The sequence below is a fragment of the Mauremys mutica genome, chromosome 1 (genome assembly GCF_020497125.1).
Source record: "Mauremys mutica isolate MM-2020 ecotype Southern chromosome 1, ASM2049712v1, whole genome shotgun sequence".
Taxonomy (NCBI): domain Eukaryota; kingdom Metazoa; phylum Chordata; order Testudines; family Geoemydidae; genus Mauremys; species Mauremys mutica.
In genome coordinates this window covers 232,593,372-232,620,478 of record NC_059072.1, presented here as the reverse complement: position 1 = coordinate 232,620,478, position 27,107 = coordinate 232,593,372, and the positions used below count along the sequence as shown (strand labels likewise).

Below are 27,107 nucleotides of genomic sequence, written 5' to 3'. Positions count from 1 at the left end.
CTAAGGGCAGGTCTACACTACCGCTTAAGTCAATCTAACTTACATTGCTCAGGGGTATGAAAAAGCCGCCCTATGACTGATGCAAGTTTTGCACTGTCCACACCCGCACTGTGTCAGCAGGAGACACTCTCCTGCCAACATAGCTTACGCTTCCCACTAAGGTGGAGCAATTATGCTGACGAGGGAGCGCTCTCCTGTTGACATAGCGCTTCTTCATCAGGTGCACTACAGTGGCACAGCTGCATTAGTGCAGCTGTGCTGATGTAGTGCTGTAGTGTAGACTTGCTCTAGGTCACAGGAATGGTGTGAGGGTTCATTAATGCTTGTAAAGTGCTTGTAAAATGGAAAGCGCTGTATGTATGTATTCTAAGTAGTATTTTAAAACCTGTAACCTTTTAAAAAAAAAGTTGGTGCCACTGGACTGGTGGTGCCACTGGCCTGGTGTGACAGGGGTGAAGGTGCACACTCCAAAGTGATTCAGCATTCCTGAGAGGATGTGACAACCACAGGGTTCTAATGGTATCACTGTTAGTTATTGGGGTAGATTAAGGCAGACACTGTTCATTTAACTGGCTGCAGTCACTAAAACAGAAGTTGGCAAGGGCGTGTGCAGCAGAGCTGTAGTGCTGCCTTATATCTTAAGAGCACACATCACATGTTTTTCCATATTCAAAGAGCATCCATTTAGTTTAAAATGAACTTATTTTTTATTAAAGAAAATACCAAAAGCAACAAAAAGAAATAAAACAAAGGGACTTGTGCAGCTTAGTGGAATTCACAGCCATAAGGTAGGTACCCAGACTCCCTGTGTGAGCAGGGAGGGACACATGACAGGATTCAGGATGGAGGGAGCTTCCAGCCAGCAGCTGCAGTCTCAGCAAGCTGATCTAATTAACAAGACTGGGGTCAGCTACTTAAAGGGGAGATGTGCATCTCTCTCTCACACACACACACACACACAGCAGAATGTGTGTGGCAACAAAAAGGCATTTGTCCTGAAGGATGTTTTGAGTACGGAATTTTCTACAATCAGGTAAGTTGTGAGTAAGAGTTTTGCTTCTAATCAGAATGAAATTGTTAATCAAGGAAGATTCCTGGAAAAGTAATTTGGCAAAGGGTTTTAGACCTCCATAACAACTCTGACAGCAGGAAGAGCGCCATTTTTCATTTTCTATTTATTGTCTGGGTTAAAGTCTTGATGAAGACTATCTTTACTGTTTTGTAACTGTAACATGCTGGCAGAATGATAACAGTATACTATTGCTGTGGTAAGCTAATGGAGTAACTTGGTTAGCTCAAGTGATAGCGATCTGTGCTGTAGTGCAGAAGATCTTGGATTCAAACTCATGTTGTTATCATTTAAGAGACAGGAAAGATTCATAATAGGCTGCCTTGGATCAAATGCATGAACATGTATATGACTCTAAGGGATTTCTGAAGAGCCTAAACAGCAGCTTCCAAAGAGCCAGCCAAATAATTGTGTTGTGCCAAGCTGCATATAACTTGTATTTTCCAGATCCATAACTGAGACGCAATGCACAATTTTGTTTTCTGTACACCAACACCTTTTAGTGGAGATAAGGAAGAATAGACTATAACTGTTACTCTGTCTGACATTTATTCAGCCTCTCCCCCAATGGTTACTACTGTTTAAAGAGTTCAGGTGAGCAGATGTCACAGTGAAGGCTGCCCCACCTCATGTGGCAAGGTTCTAGAGCATTCTGAAGTGTGTACGTTATAGAATTATCAAATGAGCTAGTTACAAACAATAACCATGGAAACAAGATTTATGGGATTAGAATGTTTAGCTTTAAATTCTAGAATTAACAGTTCAGGAGAGTTCTTGTTCAGCAATATTTGTTTGTTCTGCTACTGAGACAGTCAAAGAGGAGCCCTGGCCAGCTTGAAAATCTACATACTTTCTTACGTGTGTGAATAGCCCATTATTTTACTGTGTAGTTTAGTGATAGTGCTAAGTACAGTAATGGATAGCAGCCAGGCAAGATCGCGTTGGTCAAGGTCAGAGAAAAGGATGTTTGCAGTAATTCTGTTTGTCAGAAGCTGGGAATGGGAGACAGAGGATGGATCACTTGATAATTACCTGTTCTCTTCATTCCCTCTGGGGCACCTGGCATTAGCCACTGTTGGAAGGCAGGATACTGGGCTAGATGGACCTTTGATCTGACCCAGTATGGCCATTCTTATACTCTTATGAGATGTGGGATGATGAAAGCCTGGTCAAGAGTTTTAGCTGTGTGGATGGATAGAGAAGGCTGTATCTGCAAGACTTAGACAGCCTGGACATGAAAACCTAGAGATAGATCTGAATCAAAGATGACACCCAGGTAACATTTAGAACATTGATGGACCAAGATACAGGTGCTGACTTTTGTTTTGCTGGTGGGTGCTCTTGAAGATGTGTATATGTGGGTTGGGGGGGGGGTCTCTGCCAGGTTTGAGGGGAGGCTATTTTCAGCATATCTATACAATTCTTTCATATGCTAATTATTGAATATGTGTCTATCATTGGTATCTTAGTTGGAGGGGCCTCGAGGGAGGGGACAGAGAGGAGAGGACGGGGATGCCTCAGGGTAGGAGGCAGAGAGGAGCAAGCAGCAGGTGAGGGAATCTTGGGGGAGGGGGCAGTGAGGAGCAGGTGGAGGGTGCCTTGGCAGAGGGTGCTTCAGGGGAAGAGGCGAAACAGAGGTGCGGCCTCGAGGGAAGAAGTGGAGTTGGGGCAGAGCATCGGGGGAAGGAGGCTGAGTGGGAGCGGGGCCACAGTCCAAGCGCCGGTGGGGCCCCCCACACTTCTAGGGAGCTTTCAGCTCTTCTGACCAGCCTCCCCAAATGCAAGAGTCACGTGGCACCTATGACTGTGGCTCAGAGGTACTGAGCACCTCCTTTTTTTTTTTTTTGGTGGGTTCTGGAGCCCCGGAGCACCCACAGAGTTCGTGCCTATGGACCAAGAGAGCAGTGCTTGAGTTCAGAGGGCAAGATGCAGTTTTATGCCATGTATAGTGTCAACTTGTGGACTCATTTGGTTCTGTCCTTTAGTGAATCCTGTTCCAGTAGCATCTGCACCAATGGACTATGCCTGTAGGTTTCAGGACACAGCAGTACTTATTGTACAGCTTGAACTTGTTTCACCATTTCACTTTCACAACACTTACTATATATACTGCAACTCACTGGTCAAATCACAGTTCTGGTACCAAACTCAGTGCAATTGACAGCACATGTTCTTCAGTACCAGTGAACATAAGAATGGCCATACTGGGTCAGACCGATAACCCATCCAGCCTAGTATCCTGTCTTCCAACAGTGGCCTTCACAGCATTCCTTGGCAATTACTTCCATTCCACAGGTGGACTGTGCATTGTGTGAAGAAGTACTTCATTTTGTTTGTTTTAAACCTCCTGCCTATTAATTTCATCAGGTGACCCTTGGTTCATTTGTTATGTGAAGGAGTAAAATAACACTTCCTTATTCGCTTTCTCCACTCTGTTCATGATTTTATAGATCTCTATCATATTGTCCCTGAATCTCTTTTCCAAGCTGAAAAGTCTAAATATTTTTACTCTCTCCTCAAATGGAAGCTGTTCCATACCCTTAATCATTTTCTGCTGCCTTTCTCTGGACCTTTTCCAATTCTAAAATATCTTTTTTGAGATGGGACAACCAGAATTGCATGCAATATTCAAGGTGTGAACGTACCATGGATTTATATAGTGGCATTATGATATTTTCTGTCTTATTATCTATCCCTTTCCTAATGGTTGTTAACATTCTGATGGCTTTTTTCACTGATGCTGCTCATTGAGTGGGTGTTTTCAGAGAACTATACACAGTGACTCCAAGATCTCTTTCCTGAGTGACAACAGCTAGTTTAGATCCCATTATTTTGTATGTATAGTTGGAATTATGTTTTCTAATGTGCATTATTTTGCATTTATCAGCAGTGACTTTCATCTGCCATTTTGTTGCCGAGTCACCCAATTTTGTGAGATCCCTTTGTAACTCTTCACTGTCTACTTTGGACTTAAAAATTGCAGATGATACAAAATTACTCAAGATAATTACCACCCTTTTTCCAGATCCTTTATGAATATGTTGACCAGCACTGGTCCTAATACAACTCTCTGGGGACACCACTATTTACCTCTCTCCATTCTGAAAACTGTCCATTTATTCTTCCCTTTGTTTCCTGTGTTTTAACTGGTTTACTGATGCATGGGACGACCATCCATCTTATCCCACAACTGCTTACTTTGCTTAAGAGCCTTTGGTGAGGGATCTTGTCAAAGGCTTTCTGAAAATCTGTGTCCATACATCTGGATTTGATGTATTCATTAATGTTTCAAGACAAGAGGATTGGATGTCTACTCTGGCACAGCTGGTATGTCTGCCATTTGTGTCAAATTATTGCTCCGATCCAGACTTATGGGGATGGTGAAGGCTTCTATATGGATACAAGAAAGACGAGCTGGTGCAGTTTTCAAATGTTCTGTGCCTCAGTGGGAAATGAAGGAGGAAACCCTGTGATTCTGCTCCCTTCCCAATTTACAATTTTGATTCCAACCTTCTCCCTGATTATTAAAAATAGTTTAGGCTGTCTTGTTTAATAGAGACCACTGAGACAGAGATAATGGAGTCTCTTTTGCTGTCCCCTCCAGTGGATAGGGTGGTATTGCCTATCCACCTTATCTTGGGCTGGTTGGTGACAGGTGTGAAGGAAACCACATGCCAGCCTGAATTATCCAAAGTCATGAAACACAAAAGAATCAGGCAATCAAGGCAGAAATGACGGTAAGGAAAACTAACCACTTTAATGGAATGGTGACTTCAGAATTGTGTCCCAAGGTATTAAGATGCTCTTCAACTTTGGTTTGTTTATAGCTCTGCTATCAGTCAATTGATTAATAGACTAGTTACATAGTATCATAAAGGAGAACAGGGTCACACATTACATTCCCATTTCACAAGCATATTCGCAATTTACAAATATAAAATTCAGAAACCTTAACAAACTAGCCCAGTGTTGATTCCTCATGGGAACTTAATATTAGTGAGGTCATTAGCAACTGCAAATGACTGATTTCTCAGCCATGGGCATTTAAATATAATACCAATTTAACAGTCCCTAGTTTCCCTTAGTTTTCAGAAAATGAAAATGCCGCAACAATATTTTGAACAATTTTTTCCAAGAAATAATCAATAAACTCTATTAGTACCAATGCATATTTAATCTTCTTCCCACAGGAAATGGGAACCCTATCAGGTTACATCTGAAAATGACAAAGTGGAGTGAGGAACTCAAGAAATCACATTCCAGAGTATGCTGTGTCTACCTGATATTTTAAAATGTTTCAATAAACCCTTCTTCATAAGCATTTCCTTCAATATTGAGGTACTGTAAGTAGCTTAATTTCTTGTACATAACACACATACTGTATGTTAAGAAGGCAATACCTTAGGTTATTTTGCCTTCAAAATTCACTTTGCAAATAGATCAGGGACTAACTAGTGGATTGTGATACTTAAGAGTTCTAAAATTGCTTTTTCTACTGTTTATACATGAAAAGAATATTAATGTAGGAAGGAGTAACTCAATATTCATCTATAGAATGGTGAGGTAAAATTAGATGAATATCATAATGACTGTCGTAATAACCTGAAGAAGAGCTTGAAAGATTGTCTCTTTCACCAACAAAAGTTGGGGGGGTAAAAGATATTATCTTGTCTCTCTTGTATTCTGGGACTTCAATAACACTAATAATATAAGTCAAGATTACACAACTAGACATAGCTTTGGAATTTTTTGACATTTGAGTACACCATGTTGGGAATTTTCCATCAAAATGAATTTTCAACAGAAAATGCAGTTTTCCGCAAGAAAATTTCAATTTTGCTGATTTTTTAAAATTTTTTTAATTTTTATTTTTCCATCAGGAATACCTAAACAAAACATTTCGTTTCAGGTTGGTTCCACGCAAATTGGAACATTTTGGGTTTTTTTTAACTGACCTGAGTGAACTGATCTTAATTCTGAGTCATTTCAATATTAAACTGCATTTTCTTATCGTGTCACATTGCCTTATGGAAGTTGTAATTCAGACTCCCCTTTTTCTCCCTGGAAGACAACTCCCCACTTCTGACCAAGCTGTGTGGTGCATCCTGGGAGCCACATGACTGCAGGTAAATGTAATTGGGCCTGGGAGCCTAATCCATAGAGGAGAATGGGGGGCATTAATATCCTGAACTACAACTTTTATGAATCAGCATGACACCATGAGGAAATGAAGTTTTAATGTCGAACTAATTCTAAATGATTGAACATAAGAACATAAGAATGGCCGTACTGGGTCAGACCAACAGTCCATCTAGCCCAGTATCCTGTCTACCGACAGTGGCCAATGCCAGGTGCCCCAGAGGGAGTGACCCTAACAGGTAATGATCAAGTGATCTCTCTCCTGCCATCCATCTCCACCCTCTGACAAACAAACAGAGTCTAGGGACACCATTCCTTACCCATCCTGGCTAATAGCCATTAATGGACTTAACCTCCATGAATTTATCCAGTTCTCTTTTAAATGCTGTTATAGTCCTAGGCTTCACAACCTCCTCAGGTAAGGAGTTCCATAAGTTCACTGTGCGCTGTGTGAAGAATAACTTCCTTTTATTTGTTTTAAACCTGCTGCCCATTAATTTCATTTGGTGACCCCTAGTTCTTGTATTATGGGAATAAGTAAATGACTTTTCCTTATCTACTTTCTCCACATCACTCATAATTTTATATACCTCTATCATATCCCCCCTTAGTCTCCTCTTTTCCAAGCTGGGTGTCTCTGGTTAGAAGCTCAGATATTACAGTGATGATCATGGTATATAAATCTAGATTGATGGCTGTGTGTGTACTACATGCACTCCAATCCATATATGCTTATATATATGTTGGTGTTTTCCAGCAAACCTGCAATTGTCTGCATGGCTGATAGTGCACCTGACAGAGCTGAGACAGAAGTTGAAAATCTCCATGTTGTGAAATCCCTGGCCATCACTTCTCACATTCCACTACTTGGTTTTGTTTTGAGTGTTTTAGGCTGGATTCTGTGTGTTATTTCAATAGGACTTATACAGTGGAGAGTGTGGCATGTGGACAACACCACCATCATCTCCTCCGGTACCATATGGATTGGAATCTGGGACGTCTGCTTTACTCTTAACCCTGAACTTGCCAATGGTTCTTCCTTAATGCTCTGTCAAAGATTCACTACTCGGAACACCTTCATCCCCTCAGAAATTTTTGTTGCCCAAGACCTTCTGATGTTAGCCACTATCATGGAAGCAGTAGCTATAGGTTTCACCCTCTCTGCTTTGTGGGCTCTTTATAAGAAAGAGCTTAAGAAACACTTAGTCTTTTTTCTAACTGGGGGGATCTTGAACATCATATCAAGTGTTTTTATCTTAATTCCAGTAAGCTGGAATTTACATTCCATAATGAAAAATCGTAGTATTGCCTTCCCTCCTCCTTACCATTTGCCTTCCACTCCAAAGTCTCAGGAAGTTGGAGCTGCTATTCCTGTGGGGCTTATATCTGTTCTCCTGCTGCTATTGGGTGGGTTCTTACTGCTCTGTGACAGGTCTCTTAAACTAGCCAGTAAGGTGTATCCTAAAAAGAAAAAAACAGATCAGGTAGCACAGAGCCAGAGGCAAACATGCCAGTCCAAACATCCTTCTGCCAGACCAAACCAAACTTATCCACAGTGTGGATCTTTCTTGGAAATTGAGCTGTGGGGCCCACGGAGACCTTTTGGCATGGACAGCTTGTCTGGGACCCATCCACAGAGAGGCCCCACACTTACGAAGAATCAGGTACCTGAACAAGAACAGGCAACCTCCTTTCAAATCCCTATTGGCCCTCTTCCACACCGATCATCCAAATGTGTAGTACCTGACATTAACATTTTTATAATTGGTGAAGAGCTTCCTTATTTTTAATTTGACTAGCTGCCTCCAATTTCAATTCTTACAGAGGCAAGGAAAGATTGAGTATCAGGAAAACAGGTAACTGACATGAGGGGTCCCTCCCACTTGACAGGGACTTGGTTGGGGACCCATATGTTGCATCATACAAAACCTAGATCCAAACCCGTTCAAGCCTCCTCACAAAAGCTCTCATTGATGTCAGCTGGGGCCCTAACTTCCAAGAGAGATCTTCACTGCAGATAAGTGCAAATCTGACAGCAGGATTTTATCCTTTGGAGTGGGCCAAGTTCTGTTTCCAGTCACACAGGAGCTTTACCTGTGTAACTGGGAGCAGAATTTAGCCTTTTGTGTCCTTGGTGAGCTCTTGGTTCCTATTGCCACTTACAATTATATTAACCATGTAGTAACTTGAATTCATTGAATCCTAATAAATCACATAAAGGGGTGTAGTCCTCTGAGGTGCTGTATGCCCTCAGCTCCCTTGAAATTAATGGAGTTGGAGGCATTCAGCACCTCTCAGGAGGTGTTTAGCATTTTATAAGATTGTGTCTTTGAATATAAAATGATTATTCCTATTAATTGTCAAACATTTGGAAAGGTTTATCACAGAGGCAAATGGTTGTTTTACTCTGACTGCTGACTACTATCATCTGTTACCTTCTGTGTCAACTGTATTCTTTTATTAAAATTTTAAACATGAAAAATAGGGGGGAGGGATAGCTCAGTGGTTTGAGCATTGGCCTGCTAAACCCAGGGTTGTGAGTTCAATCCTTGAGGAGGCCACTTAGGGATCTGGGGCAAAAATTGGTCCTGCTAGTGAAGGCAGGGGGCTGGACTCAATGACCTTTCAAGGTCCCTTCCAGTTCTAGGAGATTGGTATATCTCCTTATATTATTATAGGTATGTCTCTTTATTTAATAAGGATCGGTTCCTGTGACTTTCCTCTTGTAATTAACCTGGCATTGTCTCACAACCTGTGAGACCAAAGCTTCTAAGAGTGCTAAATCCTTATATGTTTATTTCCATCTGCCAGGATGTGTGGGTCCTATAAGAGACTTTTTTAATCTTTCCTTTTGGCAGTAGATCCATGCTTAAACTCTGTCGGCGCTTATAGGTCGTTCAAACGGTATAAGACTCGCTGTGCCACACAGTGGGCTAGATTGTGATGGCATGGATGAAAAGGGATGGGGTAAGAGAGTGCAAGCAACCTTATAAATAAGGAGATGAGCTTATTGTAGATGCCTAGATACATACCCTTACTTATTTTCTTTTCACTCAAGCTCAGGGTTCAGACACAGTCCCAAACTTTGCCCCCCTTGAGCACAAGGGCTGCACTCCAGCTCTATAGCAGGAAAGCTGAGAAAGATACCAACATCAGTCATTGATCTGACATCAGGATGCAGTGCATGCTTCCTTTAGAAGAGGGAAATTCTCCCACTCCAGCATGCGCTTCCTCAGAGGCACTGGAAGGATTCTGATGGGGCATCATAATCCCTTCAGAAATGCTGCTGCTGTGGAGCTCCTGGCCCTAGTTCTCATCCCCACTGCGATCTTGGGTTTAAACCCCACAATATAGTCAGGGGTGACAGTAACTTTAAGAATTTACCAGCACGCCGGAGTCCTGCGTGGGGGTGTAGCCTCAACCAGAAGAGGTGTGGCCTCAACCAGAAGAGGTGTGGCCTCAACCAGAAGAGGTGGGGCCTTTCAAGATTTAAAGGCCCTGGGGCTCTGGCTGTGGCTGGGAATCCCAGGGCCTTTAAATCACCCCAGAGCTACCTGCGGCTGGGAGCCCCGGCACTCAGGGGTGAATTAAAGGGCCCGGGGCTTCAGCTGCCGTGGAGCTCCAGGCCCTTCAAATCACCATGGGAGCCCTGCTTTGAAGCGCGGTCCGAGCCTGGCTGTCAGGGATTTAAAGGGACCAGGGCTCCCCGCAGCAGCCGGCAGCCAGGCTTCGGCAGGGATTTAATGGGCCCGGAGTAGTGCGGAGTAGTGGCAGCAGGGCTCCTGCGGTGATTTAAAGGGCCTGGGACTCCGCACAGCAACCAGAGCTCTGGGCCCTTAAATCAGCGCTGGAGAAGCCGGTCCAGTCTGGCACGGCGTACCGGACTGTACTGGCTTACTTTCACCTCTGAATATAGTCCTCTATGTAGGGAATAAGTGGCTTTTTTAATGTGTTTGTGTGTGAAATTCACAAAACTAAGACTGAACATCAAAGTTTTCAGAACAATTACAGCAAGGTACTGGAGAGATCACAAACACATGGTAAAACTGACTAGTGTCTAGAGATGGAATACCGGACACAAACAAATATATATTACCTTACCTAGCAGAATAGCTCGAGTCTACTAGAAGAGAAAAAGCAAAGAAAGACCATCTATTGTTGTATGCAGTGTTGCTGTAGCTGTGTTGGTCCCAGGATATTAGAGAGACAAGGTGGGTGAGGTAACATCTTTTACTGGTCCAACTTCTGTTGGTGAGAGAGAGAGACAAGCTTTTGAGCTTACACAGAGCTGAAGAAGAGCTCTGTGTAAGCTCAAAAATGTGTCTCTCTCACCAATAGAAGTTGGTCCGATAAAAGATATATTACCTCACCCACCTTGTCTCACTAAGAAAGATCATTTCAGTTCAGGACTGACGGAATCTGAAATAAAGGAGGTTCATCCATAAGATGAATCAGGGAGACTTCTGGGTTTGTGAAGCTAAGCAAAATAAGAGAGGTCATACTTAAAATCTAAGTTTTTACAAATATCCACTGACACCAAGAAATTAAGAATGAACACACAAAATGCACTGCTGATGTAGGATCTACCAGTTTTGTGTTATGCTACTGAACAGTCAGCAGAGGGAGTCAAAGGTAAACAACAAACTATGGATAGATGTAAATATTAGAGAAAGGAAGCACTAAACATTATTATATTTGCTGAATAATAGGATATTAATGCCACACAGTAATATGTGGCTGAATAATATTTGATACATCTACCAACGCCAACAATCGTCTGCCAAATCCCATTCAAAGTATGGTCAAGATGACCCCATCCATACCTTCCACATACTATAAAACACAAGGGCAAATCTCTTTCAAAACTAGGAGCCTGAAATCAGGCTTCTAAATCTATATTTAGATATGTAAATAAAGAGTTTGATTTTCAACAGTGCTGTGCTCCCACCTGGTGCTGCTGAGATCAAAGAAGTGCCTCCATGGCCCCCTTCCTCCTCATTCTCCAGGCCTTGCAGAGCAGCGGCCACATGGGGAAAAACAGCAAAGTCGGGGGAATGAAGGGGGCTGACTGGAGAAGAGGGCAGGGGCACACACACATAGGGTGACCAGACAGCAAGTGTGAAAAATCGGGACCCGGGGGGGGGGGGGTAATAGGAGCCTATATAAGAAAAAGACCCCAAAATCGGGACTGTCCCTATAAAATCGGGACATCTGGTCAACCTACACACACGCATCATCCCCTCATTGCCCTTGCAAAATGTGCATGAGCAAGGTGATGACGGAAAAGATACTAATAATACAATATAATGCACAGTAGATTCTAGTAACTTTGATGTTTCATATAACTTTTTTTTCTAAAAAATTAATTATTTTCTCACATGAGCAATATTGTTTTCTTTAGACACAGACGTACTACAGAAGCATCAGGATTTACAAGATCTGGGACAAAAACTCCTTTAATTTTTTACCTACTCCTCCATCTGTCCTACTTTATTATTATTAAAGTAAACAAAAAATTCCAACTATATGCAGAGCCAGCATTTACAAATAAATCAACTATAAACCCTCCACAGGCCTCAGTTGTACTTGATTGAAACCTTAAAGATTGCTCAATTGTATAATTTTGTCCATCTAATACAATTGTAGCCCTTCTAGAATTCCTGCTCTGGCCTATAATATGGGATGCTACATGAGTGTATCTAAAGTTGTAGAAAAGTATTATATTTTTATCTGAAAAATGTATGTGGTCATGTAACTAAAGAATGTATATGCCCAAGTGGGCAGAGTTAAGATTACATATTCACTTGCCAACTTCAGACTTTTGAATATTTCACTTTGAAATCTTAAGTCAAGAATGTCCCTTGAAAGTATTGGCCGATGAGGAGAGGAGTCAGGGCCAGGGCCCTGCACCCTCTTTGCTCATCAGCTTGGTCTTGGGTCCTTCCTGAACATAGCACTGCTCCAATAAATTATGGTGCCATAATAAAGTACTCTGTCTACTGCATCCTGAGCTGAGACAATCAAACTCAGTTCATTTCAGTGATGCCATTAAAAGGGAGATGTTCATCTTACTGTGTTATTTTCGTATTCCTAGCCTGTAATGTTGTGGTGAAGATGATTTAACTCTATTGAACAAATTTTTCTTTGTCAATTTTAATGACAAAAGGAAGTTATTTGTCCTCTAGTCTTCTTCAGGTAAGGAGATGTTACAAAGAAAGATGTCCTGCATCATGTGACAATGTTCTAAGAATTTTCTGAGTTGTGTGTGTTATAGAATAATCAAAGCAGCCAATCAGGAACAGTGACCGTGGAAACACAACATATATGGGATGGTGATGAGAATGTTTAGTTTTAGTTTGGGTGAGTCCTTTCCGTTGTTCTGAAAAGGCAGGAGCACACTGCAGGTGGAGAATTTCTGAGAGGAATTTCTTCTTAATAATGCTTATTCTTTAGGAATGATTTCTGGTTCAGCCACACATACTGTCAGGAAGAGCCTGGATCAGGTGGGAACTGTAGGACTTTTAAATGTTACTACTTTTCTTTAATCTCTAAATACCCTACTATTTTAGCATATTGTTTACTAGTAATCAGTGTTAAGTACACTTAAACCTGTAGTAGCTGGTCAATACATGAATGGCAGTCACAGAGTGTAGAGTGTGTCTGCACTAGAAAAGCTACAGTAGCGTAGTTACAGTGCTGTAGTGTGGACACATACTACAGCGACAGAAGGGGTTCTTCCATCATTGTGTAAATCTACGTCTCCCAGAGGTGGTATCTAAGTTGACAGAAGAATTCTTTCATTGACCTAACACTGTCTACCCTAGGGCTTAGGTGTGAATTTTTCACACACCCCAAGCCATGTAGATAGCTTGACCTAAGTTTCAGGTGTAGACCAGTCCCTTAAATACTAATGAGATAGGGACCATAGAAATATCACAGACAGATAATAAATCTTTCTGGTTTCTACCAGCTACTTATGTGATACATAAATCTATATAATTTAAAGTAGATTTGAGCAACTTGGGAGAGCAGAATGGCTCTGCCTGGTATACATGGTGGCTGCACAATTGTTTGGGCTGGGATTATCAAAGGGGGCATGTCACAAAAGGTCATACTGATGGTATAATGCAAGACTCAAGACTAATAATTAGAGTGGCAGAAGGCAAAAGCTTTCCCTAACCAGGTAAGACTGATATGGCAAAGTCAGAGATGCTACACTGGAGTTACCCGAGGACATACCTCATTTAGATACGCTCATTCCATAAATAGTATTGCTCATAAATCTGCTTTCTAAAGAAGATCTATATTTACAAATTTATTTTAAAATTCACTTTCAAAACTACAGACTGGAAAATAATAAAAACAAAACTCACTTGCAGCAGTAGACTAATTTGAAAGTGGACTTTTTTAATTGTTTATTTTGACAATTTCACAGCGTGCTATATTGTCCTATAACCATAATCCCCCTTTAATACAAAAAGTAGGGCTTTTTTCCTGCTGGTTCAAAAAATGTAGTAATTATTTATAGTACAAATGAAAGGATTATTGACGTTATCAGTAGTGTAACAGAAATACAGGCTCTGAAGAATAATAATTTAACTGAATAATCTCATGGTAGTGTGCAAGACAATATACGTAAATTCTCATAGCAAGATGAGAACTATCGGCCAGATTCTGTGCTCAGATTATGCACAGTTGAGAGAGACGTCTTGACAAGGAACCTATTATGACTCTCTGATGGTTCTGCCTGGCTCCATCCTAATCCAAAATAGATTAGAGCAGCCAGAGTGCTACTCTAATTTATGCCAGCTGGGAACAATGCCCAAGAGACTCTGCCAGCTGGGGATGAGCATGCTTTGGCCATGCCCCCAACCTACCTGTCTCTCTCTACCTTCTCTACTGCATAGGAGTTAGGAGAGGATCAGGGAGAAAATATGTCCCAAATGTCTTTGATATTGATGTTTTATAGCACAGTTTTATGTATTAAATTTGTCTGCCTTTCTATTTATTGATATAAATAAATTGACAGATTGGTCCTATGTGAAAAATAACTGCTTGGGCCACACACACAAATTTTTACTAAACAAGTATATATTTAGATAGGTATAGATCAATAAATAGGAATATCTGACAGAATATAGCAGTCTTTATTCCCAATCAGGAAGTAATATCAGTGTGTTATTAACAGCTGCTAATTACTGAGTTTTCTTTAATGTCTTTTTGAATAACACATCAGATGAAATAGCTTTTATTATATTATGAAGGGATTAGCATGTACTGGCAACGGGGAAATTTATCAGAGTTAATTTGTCTAAGAAACAGTTGATTAAATACACATTATTAGTACTATTGGTCTTCCTACAGGTAAAGGGTTTCCCATCAAGTTAGAATTGATATGAAGAACTGGAGCTAGGATCTATAAAGATCATACCGCAGAGTATGCTAAATCTGGGTAAGATTTGAAAATAATTTTGACACCATTTTTTCCCCAGTGCTTTCTTTGGTGAATACTGGCCAGTGTCTACATGTACTACTACTCTCTAGTGGTTAGAATCAGCACAACTCTCCTGTATGTGTTACAGGCCTTTTACTGCTCACAGTTAATGGACGTTCTTCTTGGAGCAGAGGCAGCCATGTATTCTACTTAGATATGTGCACCAGGGCCGCCCAGAGGATTCCGGGGGCCCGGGGTCTTCGGCGGCGGGGGGCCCCGCTTCGGCGGTAAGTTGGCAGCGGGGGGTCCCTCCGTTCAGGGACCCGCTGCCAAAGTGCCCCAAAAACCCACGGTGGGGACCCCCCTCCGCTGAATTACCGCCGAAGCAGGACCCGCCGCCGAAGTGCAGCCCCCACCGCGGGTCTTCCGGGCACTTCGGCGGCGGGTCCCGGAACGGAAGGACCCCCCCGCCGCCGAATTACCGCCGAAGCGGGACCCGCCGCCGAAGTGCAGCCCCCACCGCGGGTCTTCGGGGCACTTTGGCGGCGGGTCCCGGAACGGAAGGACCCCCCCACTGCCGAATTACCGCCGAAGACCCGCCTGCACTCCGGTGGCGGATCCCGCTTCGGCTGTAATTTGGCGGCGGGGGGTTCCTTCTGTCCCGGAGACGAAGGACCCCCCACCAGCGAAGACTGGGAGCAAAGAAGCTCCGGGGGCCCGAGCCCCGCGAGAGTTTTCCGGGGCCCCCGGAGCGAGTGAAGGACCCTGCTCCAGGGGCCCCAAAAAACTCTCGTGGGGGCCCCTGCAGGGACCGGGGCCTGGGGCAAATTGCCCCTCTTGCCCCCCCCTCTGGGCGGCCCTGATGTGCACACCCAGCACATAGTACAAATGAAAGGATTGCATCCGACGAAGTGGGTATTCACCCACGAAAGCTTATGCTCCAATACTTCTGTTAGACTATGAGGTGCCACAGGACTCTTTGTCGCTTTTCACAGATCCAGACTAACACAGCTACCCCTCTGATACTTGACACCCAGCACATTGGCACTGGAGAACTTTGCCTAGAAGTACCCATAGGAGAGGCAATCATGGCCTGTAGCGCTAGCCCCTCCCCATGCCATATAAGGCCAGTGCCACCCCAAACCCCTCAGTTCTTTACCACCCCCTGTGGCTAGAGTCAGAGCTCCGTTTGGTGTTTTTCACCTCATGCTTTTTGCTCACAGTTTCTGAGAAATTTCTTCTTGTATATAGTTGTTAGTAGTACCTTAGGCTAAGTTTAGTGTTAGTTTAGTTAGAGCAGTTGGCTGACCCTGTGTGATGCCCTCACCAGGATTCAAGCATTGTCGGAGGGGCAGGGGGGGGCATCCCCAAACGCGATCCTTACACGAGATGCTCGTTGTGTCTCACATTAAAGAGAGGTGCTCTATCAGCCACCTGTTCACAAAGAGGTGGTGAGGGACTTGCGGCTGAAGTGGCACCTGCTGGAACAGGCCATGAGGCCCACTTTGGCACCAAGGACATCATCTTTTGGATCCGGCAAGAGATGCTGCTGTGCATTCAGGCTCTGGCGCTTCTTCCAAGAGGAAGAGAGATCGTTCTCTCTCCTCTGATATGGTGAGGAAGAGGGCCCAACAAACAATCAGAACCATTCCAGGGCTCAGGGAGACTCCTCATTTTCTAAGAGGAGTGCTGACTGGCATCATACTCCTTTCGGCACACGGGATGGAAGGAGTCTGTCTAACTGTTCCTGTACCACACCAAGAGCAGCAAAAACCAGTACTGGAGCTGGCACTGGGCTTTGTTGCAAGGATTGGTTCCTGGGTTAGTGTTTATGTTGTATGGTGTGCGGTTGCTGGTGAGTATTTGCTTCAGGTTGGGAGGCTATCTGTAAGCCATCAGGAATAGTATCCCCAGTAATATCACGGCTAACCTGATGGCTGAACTTTGTGACTTTGTCCTCACCCACAACTATTTCACATTTGGGGACAATATATACCTTCAAGTCAGCGGCACTGCTATGGGTACCCGCATGGCCCCACAGTATGCCAACATCTTTATGGCTGACTTAGAACAACGCTTCCTTAGCTCTTGTCCCCTAACTTCCCTACTCTACTTGCGCTACATTGATGACATCTTCATCATCTGGACCCATAGAAAAGAAGCCCTTGAGGAATTCCACCATGATTTTAACAATTTCCATCCCACCATCAACCTCAGCCTAGACCAATCCACACAAGCGGTCCATTTCCTAGACACTACTGTGCTAATAAGCGATGGTCACATAAACACCACCCTATACCAGAAACCTACTGACCGCATGACTTACCTACATGCCTCCAGCTTCCATCCAGGACACACCATACGATCCATTGTCTACAGCCAAGCTCTAAGATACAAACACATTTGCTCCAATCCCTCAGACAGAGACAAACACCTACAAGATCTCTATCAAGCATTCTTAAAACTACAATACCCACCTGCTGAAGTGAAAAAACAGATTGACAGAGCCAGAAGAGTACCCAGAAGCCACCTACTACAGGACAGGCCCAACAAAGAAAATAACAGAACGCCACTAGCCATCACCTACAGCCCCCAACTAAAACCTCTCCAGTGCATCATCAAAGATCTACAACCTATCCTGAAAGATGATCCCTCACTCTCACAGATCTTGGGAGACAGACCAGTCCTCGCTTACAACATAAACACTAACCCAGGAACCAATCCTTGCAACAAAGCACGATGCCAGCTCTGTCCACATATCGATTCAAGTGACACCATCAGAGGACCTAATCACATCAGCCATGCCATCAGGGGCTCGTTCACCTGCAAATCTACCAACGTGATATATGCCATCATGTGCCAGCAATGCCTCTTTGCCATGTACATTGGCCAAACCGGACAGTCTCTACGCAAAAGAATAAATGGACACAAATCTGACATCAGGAATCATAACATTCAAAAACCAGTGGGAGAACACTTCAACCTCTCTAACCACTCAGTGACAGACTTGAAGGTGGCAATTTTGCAACAAAAAAACTTCAAAAACAGACTCCAAAGAGAGACTACTGAACTTGAATTAATATGCAAATTAGATACAATTAACTTAGGTTTAAACAGAGACTGGGAATGGTTGGGTCATTACACTAATTGAATCTATTTCCCTATGTTAAGTTCTCCTCACACCTTCTATGGGTCATCTCAATTATCACTTCAAAGGTTTTTTTTCTCCTGCTGACGATAGCTCATCTCAATTGATTGGACTCTTCCAGTTGGTATGCATACTTCCACCTTTTCATGTTCTCTGTATGTATAAATATCTCCTGTCTGTGTGTTCCATTCTATGCATCTGAAGAAGTGAGCTGTAGCCCACGAAAGCTTATGCTGAAATAAATTTGTTAGTCTCTAAGGTGCCACAAGTACTCCTGTTCTTTTTGCAGATACAGACTAACACGGCTGCTACTCAAAAACCAGTACTGTTGACTCTGGTTCCAGCCATGGGGCATCCATTGTTTGGCACTGATGATGTCTTTCAGTCCCAGACTGATAGGTTCAAGAGTTTACTGGTGCCATGGCTTCCACTTCCCTGTCCTCAGAAGTACATGGCCACATTGCAGAGCTACCATTCTTGTTGTCACCACAGCTCACACCACCATATCCTCCGACTGTGGAGACGCTGGGCCTGGCACTGAAGGGCCCCTTGACACTGGGGTGTCCCTGAGCATTATCATTGTCTTGGTGGCAGATTCCTTAGTCAAGATTGGAATTACCATTAGCCTAGATACCAGCATCTCTTCTGGTACTGGATGGGAGTTTGTTTCATTCAGTACCGCTGGTGCCAAGTCCTCATTTCTCTTCCCCACCGATGCTGCCCCTGGGCTTCAGATGAGCCTGACCGTTTGTTTGTCCCATCAGGGCTGGCTCCCCTGTAGTCACCAGAGAACCTCCGGGACTCCTCAAGGTCCAGGTTGGGGTTGTCCTCTCCTTCATCACCAAATAGATACCAGAGATTGCTCTTGGATCACCATCCGTGCTAATATCGGCACCTGTCCTGCAGCCAGGACAGTGGTTCTTGACCTGGGGCCTACTGGTCCCCAGTGCCTTATTCATAAGCACAGTGGCCTCCTTGGAATCTTCTTTCCCCAGGGGTGCTCAACCCCCACTCTGTCTAAAGCCCCACCCCCACTCCACCCCTTTCCCCAAGTCCTCACGCCGCCTCTTCCCACCCCAGCTCCATCCCAGGCCCTGCCCCCACTCCACCCCTTCTCCCAAGGCCTCACCCCTGCCCCACCTCTTCCCACCCAGTTCTTCCCTCTCCCCTGAGTGAGCCCCAGCCCTGCTCTTCCTCCTCCTTCCCCCAGCGCCTCCTGCACACTGTGGCACAGCTGATCGCAACAGGTGGCAGGCTCTGGGAGGGAGAGAAAGAAGTTGATTGGCAGGGCCACTGGCAGGTGGGAGATGATGGGGGGGGCGAGGAGGGGAGCTGGCTGCCCGTGGGTGCTAAGCACCCGCTAATTTTTTTCTATGGGTGCTCCAACCCTGGAACACCCACAAAGTTGGCGCCTATGATTGGGATGCTCCTCAATCCCTGTGGTCATACTTCTCAACCCACTCCAGAGCAAGATCACCAGTCCCAATGGAGGCTTCCATTTCCAGATCTTCTCAGCCACAAGCAATAATTGAGTCCATTGCCCCTGGACTCTCAAGGCTATTCCAACCCGATCCTGTGGTGCAAGAACAGGACCCATTGTTGGTACAGCATACTGCCTCTTCATCCCCCCAGATGACTCTACTATGCTGGAATTCTCCTCTTTCTTGGTACCTGAAGACTTAAGGTGTACCTCCTGAGAAATATGGCCTCTACCTTGGGTATCCAGGTGGAATTCCTGCTGGAGAATATGCATGAGCTGCTAGATATTCTCCAATCATCAACTATGGGAAGAGTAGCCCTCCTTCTCAATGAGGCTTTCTTGGAGCCTGAAAAAGCCATGTGGAATACACTATCTTTTTGCCTCCCACAGTGAAGCATTTAGAGAAGCAGTACTTTATCCCTATGCAGGCTTTTGAGGGTTTCTACTCCCACCCAACCCCTAATTTGCTGGTGGTAACTGCAGCAAATGACAGGGCATGGCAGGGGAGGTACAAGTCCACCCATAAGGACAAAGAGTACAAGACGATAGACTTAATGAGAAGATTTATACAAATTTTCCTCGCAAATGCACATTGCGAAGCAGCAGAAGTTGCTCTTCGGATATGACCGTCAATTGGGAAGACATGTCTAAGCTCAAGGACAAGTTGCCAGAACTCTCCAGGGAAGAGTTTGTGGTACTGATCGAGGAAGGCCATATGCCATTGGAGCCATGATAAACTGTACAAGTTCAAGAGCATTGACCAAGCAATTCCAGGATATATGGAACTGCAGTCACAACCCTCAACCACAGCATGAGTGTGCCTGAGGCTGTTGGGTCATATGGCTGCATGTACACAGGTAGTCCAATATGCCAAGCTGCGCCTACGTCCTCTTCAGATAGGCTGAGGTAGGTCTATCAGCCAAATCATCCCTTGGAAATACGCATCCTACTTCCTCTGCTGATCCTGGACTCCTTACGGTGGATGGTTCAGGAAAATGTGTGGCAGAGCATTCCTTTTACTTGGTCTCTACTGATCAGGACTATTGTCACTGATGCCTCCTTGATAGATCAGGGAGTTTATCTGTGGGTCACTGAAAAATTCAAGGCCTGTGGTCAGAACAAGAAACTTCTTTTCATATCCATGTCCTGGAGCTTCATGCCATCTACAATGCCTGTTGGACCTTTCAAGATCATATCAGGGACTTAGTGATTCTCACACTCACAGACAACACCACCAAGGTGTATTATGTGAACAGACGTGAGGGTGCATGCTCCAATGTGCTGTTTCAGGAGGCGATCAGTTTTGCATCAGGAAGAACATCACCCTAATGGCCAATCACTTACCTGGGATCAGAATCATCTGGCAGATCCCCTCAGCAGTAATTTATCCCTCATAAATAGTCCCTGAAGCCTGTGGTTCATTTTTGCAGGTTGGGAAACCCCAACAATTAACAATTATGATTTCCAGGAGGACAACAAGAAATACTGGCTGTTTTTCTCCCAAGGCGGGTCTCAGTCCAGGCTCCTTGACTGATGCTTTTCACCTGAGCTGAGAATCGGCACTCCTGTATGCTTTCCCTCCAATTCTGATCATTCCACAAATCATTCTCAAGCTGAAATTGGACTGTGCTAAGATCATTCTCATTGCTCTAACATCAGTGGCGGATTAACAAATTTGGCAACCTTAGGCCCTCAAAAAATTGCCCCCCCCACCAGCTCACCTCTGCTCCCCCGCAGTAAGCCGGGGGGGGGGCAGAAGGGGAGTTGTGGTGCGCTCGGGGGATGGCAGCAGTGGAGTGGAGGTGAGCTGGGGCAGGGAGCGGTTCCCTGCCTCCCCCGCCCCAAGAGTTACTCCCCATGCCCGCCGGCCCCAGCTCACCTTTGCTCCACCTCCTCTGATCGCGCCGCTACGCGCTTCTCCCTCTCTCCCAGCGCTTTCGCGCGGTAAGCCTGGGAGGGAGGGGGGAGAAGGGGAGTTGCGGCATGCTCAGGGGATGGAAGTGGTGGAGCGGAGGTGAGCTGGGGTGGGGAGCGGTTCCCGGCCCCCCCCGGGTTACTCCCCGTGCCTGCGGGCCCCAGCTCACCTCTGCTCTGCCGCCTCCAAGCGTGCCGCTACTCGCTTCTCCCTCTCTCCCAGTGCTTTTGCACAGCAAGCCTGGGAGGAATGAGGGAAGCACGGCGCGCCTGGGGGAGGAGGCAGGCCGGGGATTTGGGGAAGGGGCGGAGTTGGGCAGGGGTCACAAGTGCCCCTGCAAATTTGCCGCCCTAGGCCTAGGCCTTGTTGGCCTAGGCGATAATACGCCGCTGTCTAACATGGCTGAGACGACGTTGGTTATCCAACCTCCTTCCATTATTGTTGCAACCTTCCTCTTCATCCTGACCTTTTTCTGGCTCTTTTTTGGTTCTCTCTGTTTTTTTTAATTTGGGGTACATATTTAAGTTGAGCCTCTATTATGGTGTCTTTAAAAAGTTTCCATGCATCTTGCAGGGATTTTACTTTTGGCGCTGTACCTTTTAATTTCTGTTTAACTAACCTCTTCATTTTTGTGTAGTTCCCTTTTCTGAAATTAAATGCTACAGTGTTGGGCCACTGTGGTGTTTTCTCAGCCACAGGGATGTTAAATTTAATTATATTATGGTCGCTATTACCAAAGGGTTCAACTATATTCACCTCTTGGACCAGATCCTGTGCTCCATTTAGGACTAAACCAAGTATTGCCTCTCCTCTTGTGGGTACCAGGACTAGCTGTTCCAAGAAACAGTCATTTAATGTGTCAAGAAACATTATCTCTGCATCCTGTCCTGAGGTGACATGTACCCAGTCAATATGGGGATAGTTGAAATCCCCCCTCATAACTATTGAGTTTTTTATTTTAATAGCCTCTCTAATCTCCCTAGCATCTCCCTATCTCTAATCTCACTATCACCATCGTGGTCAGGTCGTCGGTAATACTGCTATATTCTTATTATTAGAGCATGGAATTACTATCCAGAGAGATTCTATGGTACAGTTTGGTTCATTTAAGATTTTTAATTCATTTGATTCTATACTTTCTTTCACATATAATGCCATTCCTCCATCAGCACAAACTGTTCTGTCCTTCCAATGTATTTTGTACTCTGACATTACTGTGTCCTATTGATTATCCTCATTCCACCAAGTTTCTGTGATGCCTATTATATCAATTCCCTCATTTACTAGGAGGCACTCTAGTTTATACTTCTAGCATTGGCATATAAGCACTTTAAAAACTTGTCACATTTTAGCTGTCTGCCATTACATAATGTAATTGAATGAGACTTTTTTTTTATTTGACTGTTTGTCATCAGATTCTACCTGTATTTCATCATCTCCCATCCTCTCCTCCTTACTAGGACATAGAGAATCTCCATTAATAGATCCTCCCCTAAGGAATGTCTCTGTCCGAACCACATGCTCCTCCGCACCTGTCAGCTTTCCCCCAGCCCTTAGTTTAAAAACTGCTCTACAACCTTTTTAATGTTAAGTGCCAGCGATCTGATTCCATTTTGGTTTAGGTGGAGCCCATCATTCCTGTATAGGCTCCCACTTTCCCAAAAGTTTGCCCAGTTCCTAATAAATCTAAACCCCTCCTCCCTATACCATTGTCTCATCCACGCATTGAGACCCTGCAGTTCTGCCTGTCTAACTGGCCCTGTGTGTGGAACTGGAAGTATTTCAGAGAATGTCACCATGGAGGTCCTGGACTTCAATCTCTTACCTACCAGCCTACATTTGGCCTCCAGGACCTCTATTCTATCCCTTCCCTATGTTGTTGGTACCTACATGGACCACGACCACCAGCTCCTTCCTAGCACTACACATAAGTTTATCTAGATGTCTCGAGACCTTCACACCAGGCAGGCAAGTCACCATGCAGTTCTTCCGGTCATCACAAACCCAGCTATCTATATTTCTAATGATTGACTCGCCCGTTACTGAAACCTGTCTCTTCCTAATAACTGGAGTTCCCTCCCCCGGAGAGGTATCCTCAGAGAATGCCACCATGGAGGTCCTGGACTTCAATCTCTTACCTACCAGCCTACATTTGGCCTCCAGGACCTCTATTCTATCCCTTCCCTATGTTGTTGGTACCTACATGGACCACGACCACCAGCTCCTTCCTAGCACTACACATAAGTCTATCTAGATGTCTCGAGACCTTCACACCTGGCAGGCAAGTCACCATGCAGTTCTTCCAGTCATCACAAACCCAGCTATCTATATTTCTAATGATTGACTCGCCCGTTACTGAAACCTGTCTCTTCCTAATAACTGGAGTTCCCTCCCCCGGAGAGGTATCCTCAGTGTGAGAGGATACCACAACATAATCTGGAAGGAGGGACCCAACTATGGGTCTTCCCTGAGACTTTCATCCTCCTCAACAGCACCAAGACTGTCAGACCGGGGGTGGGACCATTCAACTGTGTCCAGGAAAGTCTCATCTATGTACCTCTCTGTCTCCCTTAGCTACTCCATCTCAGCCACCCTGGTCTCCAAAGCCCGTACACGGTCTCTGAGGGCCAGGAGCTCCTTGCACTGAATGTATACCTATGCCACCTACCCATCGGACAGGTAATCAGACATGCTGCACGGGGTGCAATAAACTGGGTAAACCCCACTCTGTTGCTGGATGTCCTGTAAATTCCCTTACCAATCTCCCCTGTTCGCTAGCTTCTCTGGTCACTTAGGAGCAGGCTTTTTAAAGCTCTGATCTTCTTGAGTAGCTCGCCCCCAGTTAAGGGTTAGGGTTAGGGATCAAAGCCTTGTTAAACTCTCAGCTCTCAGCCTTGCCTAGCAGGCCATGCGAGCCCAGGTAACTTCAACAGCATTTCTAAGTGACATTCCTATATTGGACATTTGCAGGGTTGCCACTTGGCCATCTGTGCAGACTTTTACAACCCAGTATTCTGTATCCAGATCAGATGCAAACTTTGGGAAGGCAACCCTGCAGTCAATTCAAAGCCCCACCTCCTATGAGTATTGCTTGTGAGTCACCTAAATAGAATACATGGCTGCATCTATTGCAGGATGCAGCCATGCCTGTAACCGTTTGTTCTTCGACATGTGCTGGAGAGGTCCCACCCTCCATCTCCTCTGCATTGGTGTCTGTGCTTCTGACATTCGTGTGAAGGAACTGAAGGGGTTGGGGTGATACTGCCCTTATATGGCAAGGGGAGAGACTAGGGCTTCAGGGCCTACTTGCCCCCATATGGGTATTGCTAGTCCAAGTTCTATGGCTCTGGTGCGCTGGCTATGCACTCACCTAAGTAGAATACAGGGCTCCATCACATCTCAAAGAATAACAGTCACAGGCAGGTAACCTTTTTTCTCTTTTAGTTCAAGTAGTAGGCCATATGCTCAGTCCTGCAAAATACTGAGGGTGCTGCGCATCTCAACAGGAGTGTTCAGCTAAGTACCTAATGGAGCCTTACAACAAGAAGTTATGAGTGCTTGTGGTACGTGGCACAGTGGCTATCATGAAGTTCACAAGTGGCTACCGTTTTACAAGCATTTGCTTTTCTGTAGAGAACAGGTTAAAAGCATGCAAGGAAGAAATGTGTTTGCTGAGATATACACTATGTTACTGTGCAAATAGATCACAGACTGGAAAGATTTAAAAAAAATAATGATCTAAAACTATTTTCACACATAAAGTAGATTAGGGAATAGCAATTAGATACTGATCACTAGGAAATATTTACTGAAGTTCAAAAATCCAAACATATCCCTCTTGTGAATCTGCTGTGTAATTTATCATTTAAATGTGAATCACTAATTGAAAACTTATGAAGCAGCCCAGCTCCAGAGAGCTGCTGCTCAAAGAGATAAAATTAAATATATTTAAAACATAATATATTGTGTGAAAACCAAATACCTTCATTAAAATGGGGGGAAGACTGAAACAATAAGGGCCAATTCTCATCATACAAAAAAAACTCGGAGAAGTAGAGCTTTTAGGCATATTTTAAAAGTAGATGAGCTGACGTGGGTAAGCTTGGAGAGATGGGGTGGGAGAACAATTTCTACACCTAGGGGGTCACCACAGTAAAAGTTCTGGTTACCAACTAACATAAGCTGTGATAATGGAACTCTTAAATGACAGATGGTGTCAGGCCAAAGATACTTTCCATGATGAGGGTCACAGAGATGGTCTTGAACATAGCCACATACTTCAATTAAAAATACAGAGGAGGTAAGAAATAGGATTGCACAGTGGATTGATAGTAAGCTACTGTGTCTTTCATTTCAAGGACACATGTTCAGATTCAGGGGCGGCTCTAGCAATTTCGCCACCCCAAGCACAGCGGCACGCCGCAGGGGGGTGCTCTGCCGGTCGCTGGTCCCGCGGCTCCGGTGGACCTCCCACAGGCACGCCTGCGGATGCTCCACCGAAGTCGCGGGACCAGCGGACCCTCCACAGGCACTCCTGCAGGAGGTCCACCGGAACCGCCTGCTGCCCTCCCGGCGACCAGCAGAGCGCCCCCCGCGGCATGCCACCCCAAGCACGTGCTTGGCGTGCTGGGGCCTGGAGCCGCCCCTATTCAGATTCAACCCAAGTCAGCAGTAATTAAACAATAGTCTGGGCTGTCTGGTGATCTTGAAATAGTGGTTTATATTCTATTCCTTGATGTCCCTATTATAAAACCCACCATTTCAGTGGGTATTAATTGGACCCTTGCTGGCATTCTGAGAAGAGAGGCCAAGCATTAAAAGTATATAGATATTGAGATTTCTCATTCCTTTGTGCAAATCATCTAGGTCTGGACCAAAGTACAATTATGAGGTAGTGTGGAGTATTACTGCAATGCTGGTGTCTTCTCTGAACAAATGTGACTAGTCAGCAGGACTGCCAATGTGGCACCTTTCTGAGACACTCAATTATTTCCAAAAAAAATTAAGAACACAGAACATATGGGACTTTCTGATATGGATGTAATTTTGCAACTGATAATTGTTGCTTGATCAGAGAATGCCTGTACTATAGAGGTTGCTGTCGCTGGGGTGGAAACCTCACTCACATTAGGAAGCCCCTGTTTCACTCATTCATAACTTTCTAAAACTATATTCCTTGTTGCTGAAGACGTTCAGGCTTGATCTAAGCCCCCAAATGATTTCTTGGAGGGTGAGACGGAGGACATTGGAAGAAAATCAGTTTTTGAGAGGAAATATATATATATATTTGACAACTGCTTGTAGGAATATAGCATATATGAAAGATGACTGTGAAGCTCTCCAGGATACCCAGGGATGGGAAAGCGCCTCACCACCATCTGCCTTTAGCATAAGGCAGTCTTGTCTGTGCATGCTGCGGATCAGCTTCCTGAATCCACCAGCCTCTGGCAGCACAAGTACTACCTTTCAGGGCTCCACAGACCTCACTCTCTCTATACAGACAGTCATAGGCACACACCAAACCCACAATCCTCAGAGTGTGCCCTGCAGTGTCCAGCCCCTCTTACACTGAAGACATGCAGAATTACTGGGCCTGCTATTCCCAAAGGAACAGAACACAAGCTTGTAAAATTCAGCTTGGAATGTTGATAGCCTGTTGTAAATGAGACAATACTCGATATACATGTCAACAGATAGAGGATTAAACATCTCGTCTAGCAGAAAACCTATTTTTCATCTTTGCAGGTGAGCAATACCTTATAGACTTGAAAAACATATTTTCAGTATACATACATAACTCCTTACTTCGTATTTTTACACACATTTCACAGGGCTATCAATGACCAGTGTGACACCAGCTTTTATTTGAAATCTCACATGACATTGTTTGGTGAACCAGAATATACATACCAGAATCAGGAG

General features: G+C 44.6%; 2 protein-coding genes across 12 annotated transcripts in view; both read left to right on the top strand.

Moving 5' to 3' along the window:
- Positions 1-1,836: 1,836 nt before the first annotated feature.
- LOC123347042 (claudin-34-like) lies at positions 1,837-11,769 on the top strand. Of its 7 annotated transcripts, XM_044984493.1 has the most exons (4): positions 1,837-1,999; positions 5,260-5,412; positions 6,966-7,615; positions 11,610-11,769. In XM_044984493.1, exons 2-4 carry the CDS (start codon positions 5,336-5,338, stop codon positions 11,666-11,668), a joined length of 786 nt encoding a protein of 261 aa, XP_044840428.1. In that variant the 5' UTR covers positions 1,837-1,999; positions 5,260-5,335; the 3' UTR covers positions 11,669-11,769. The 7 variants fall into 7 exon arrangements, with proteins under 7 accessions (XP_044840428.1, XP_044840438.1, XP_044840446.1 ...); XM_044984503.1 differs by lacking the exon at positions 11,610-11,769 and having other exon boundaries at positions 6,966-8,666; XM_044984511.1 differs by lacking the exon at positions 11,610-11,769 and having other exon boundaries at positions 1,841-1,927; positions 6,966-8,668.
- A 782-nt stretch (positions 11,770-12,551) lies between these two features.
- The window catches only part of LOC123351597 (claudin-34-like), a 46,948-nt gene continuing 32,392 nt past the window's right edge, over positions 12,552-27,107 (top strand). Inside the window, exons 1-3 of one of the 5 annotated variants that reach the window (XR_006574059.1) lie at positions 12,552-12,711; positions 14,573-14,660; positions 23,760-23,811. The gene's annotated coding sequence lies outside the window, so the exon portion shown is untranslated. Of the gene's footprint in view, positions 12,712-14,572; positions 14,661-23,759; positions 23,865-27,107 lie in introns of those variants that run through there. The other 4 variants (XR_006574062.1, XM_044991100.1, XM_044991182.1 and 1 more) reach the window with 4 other exon arrangements.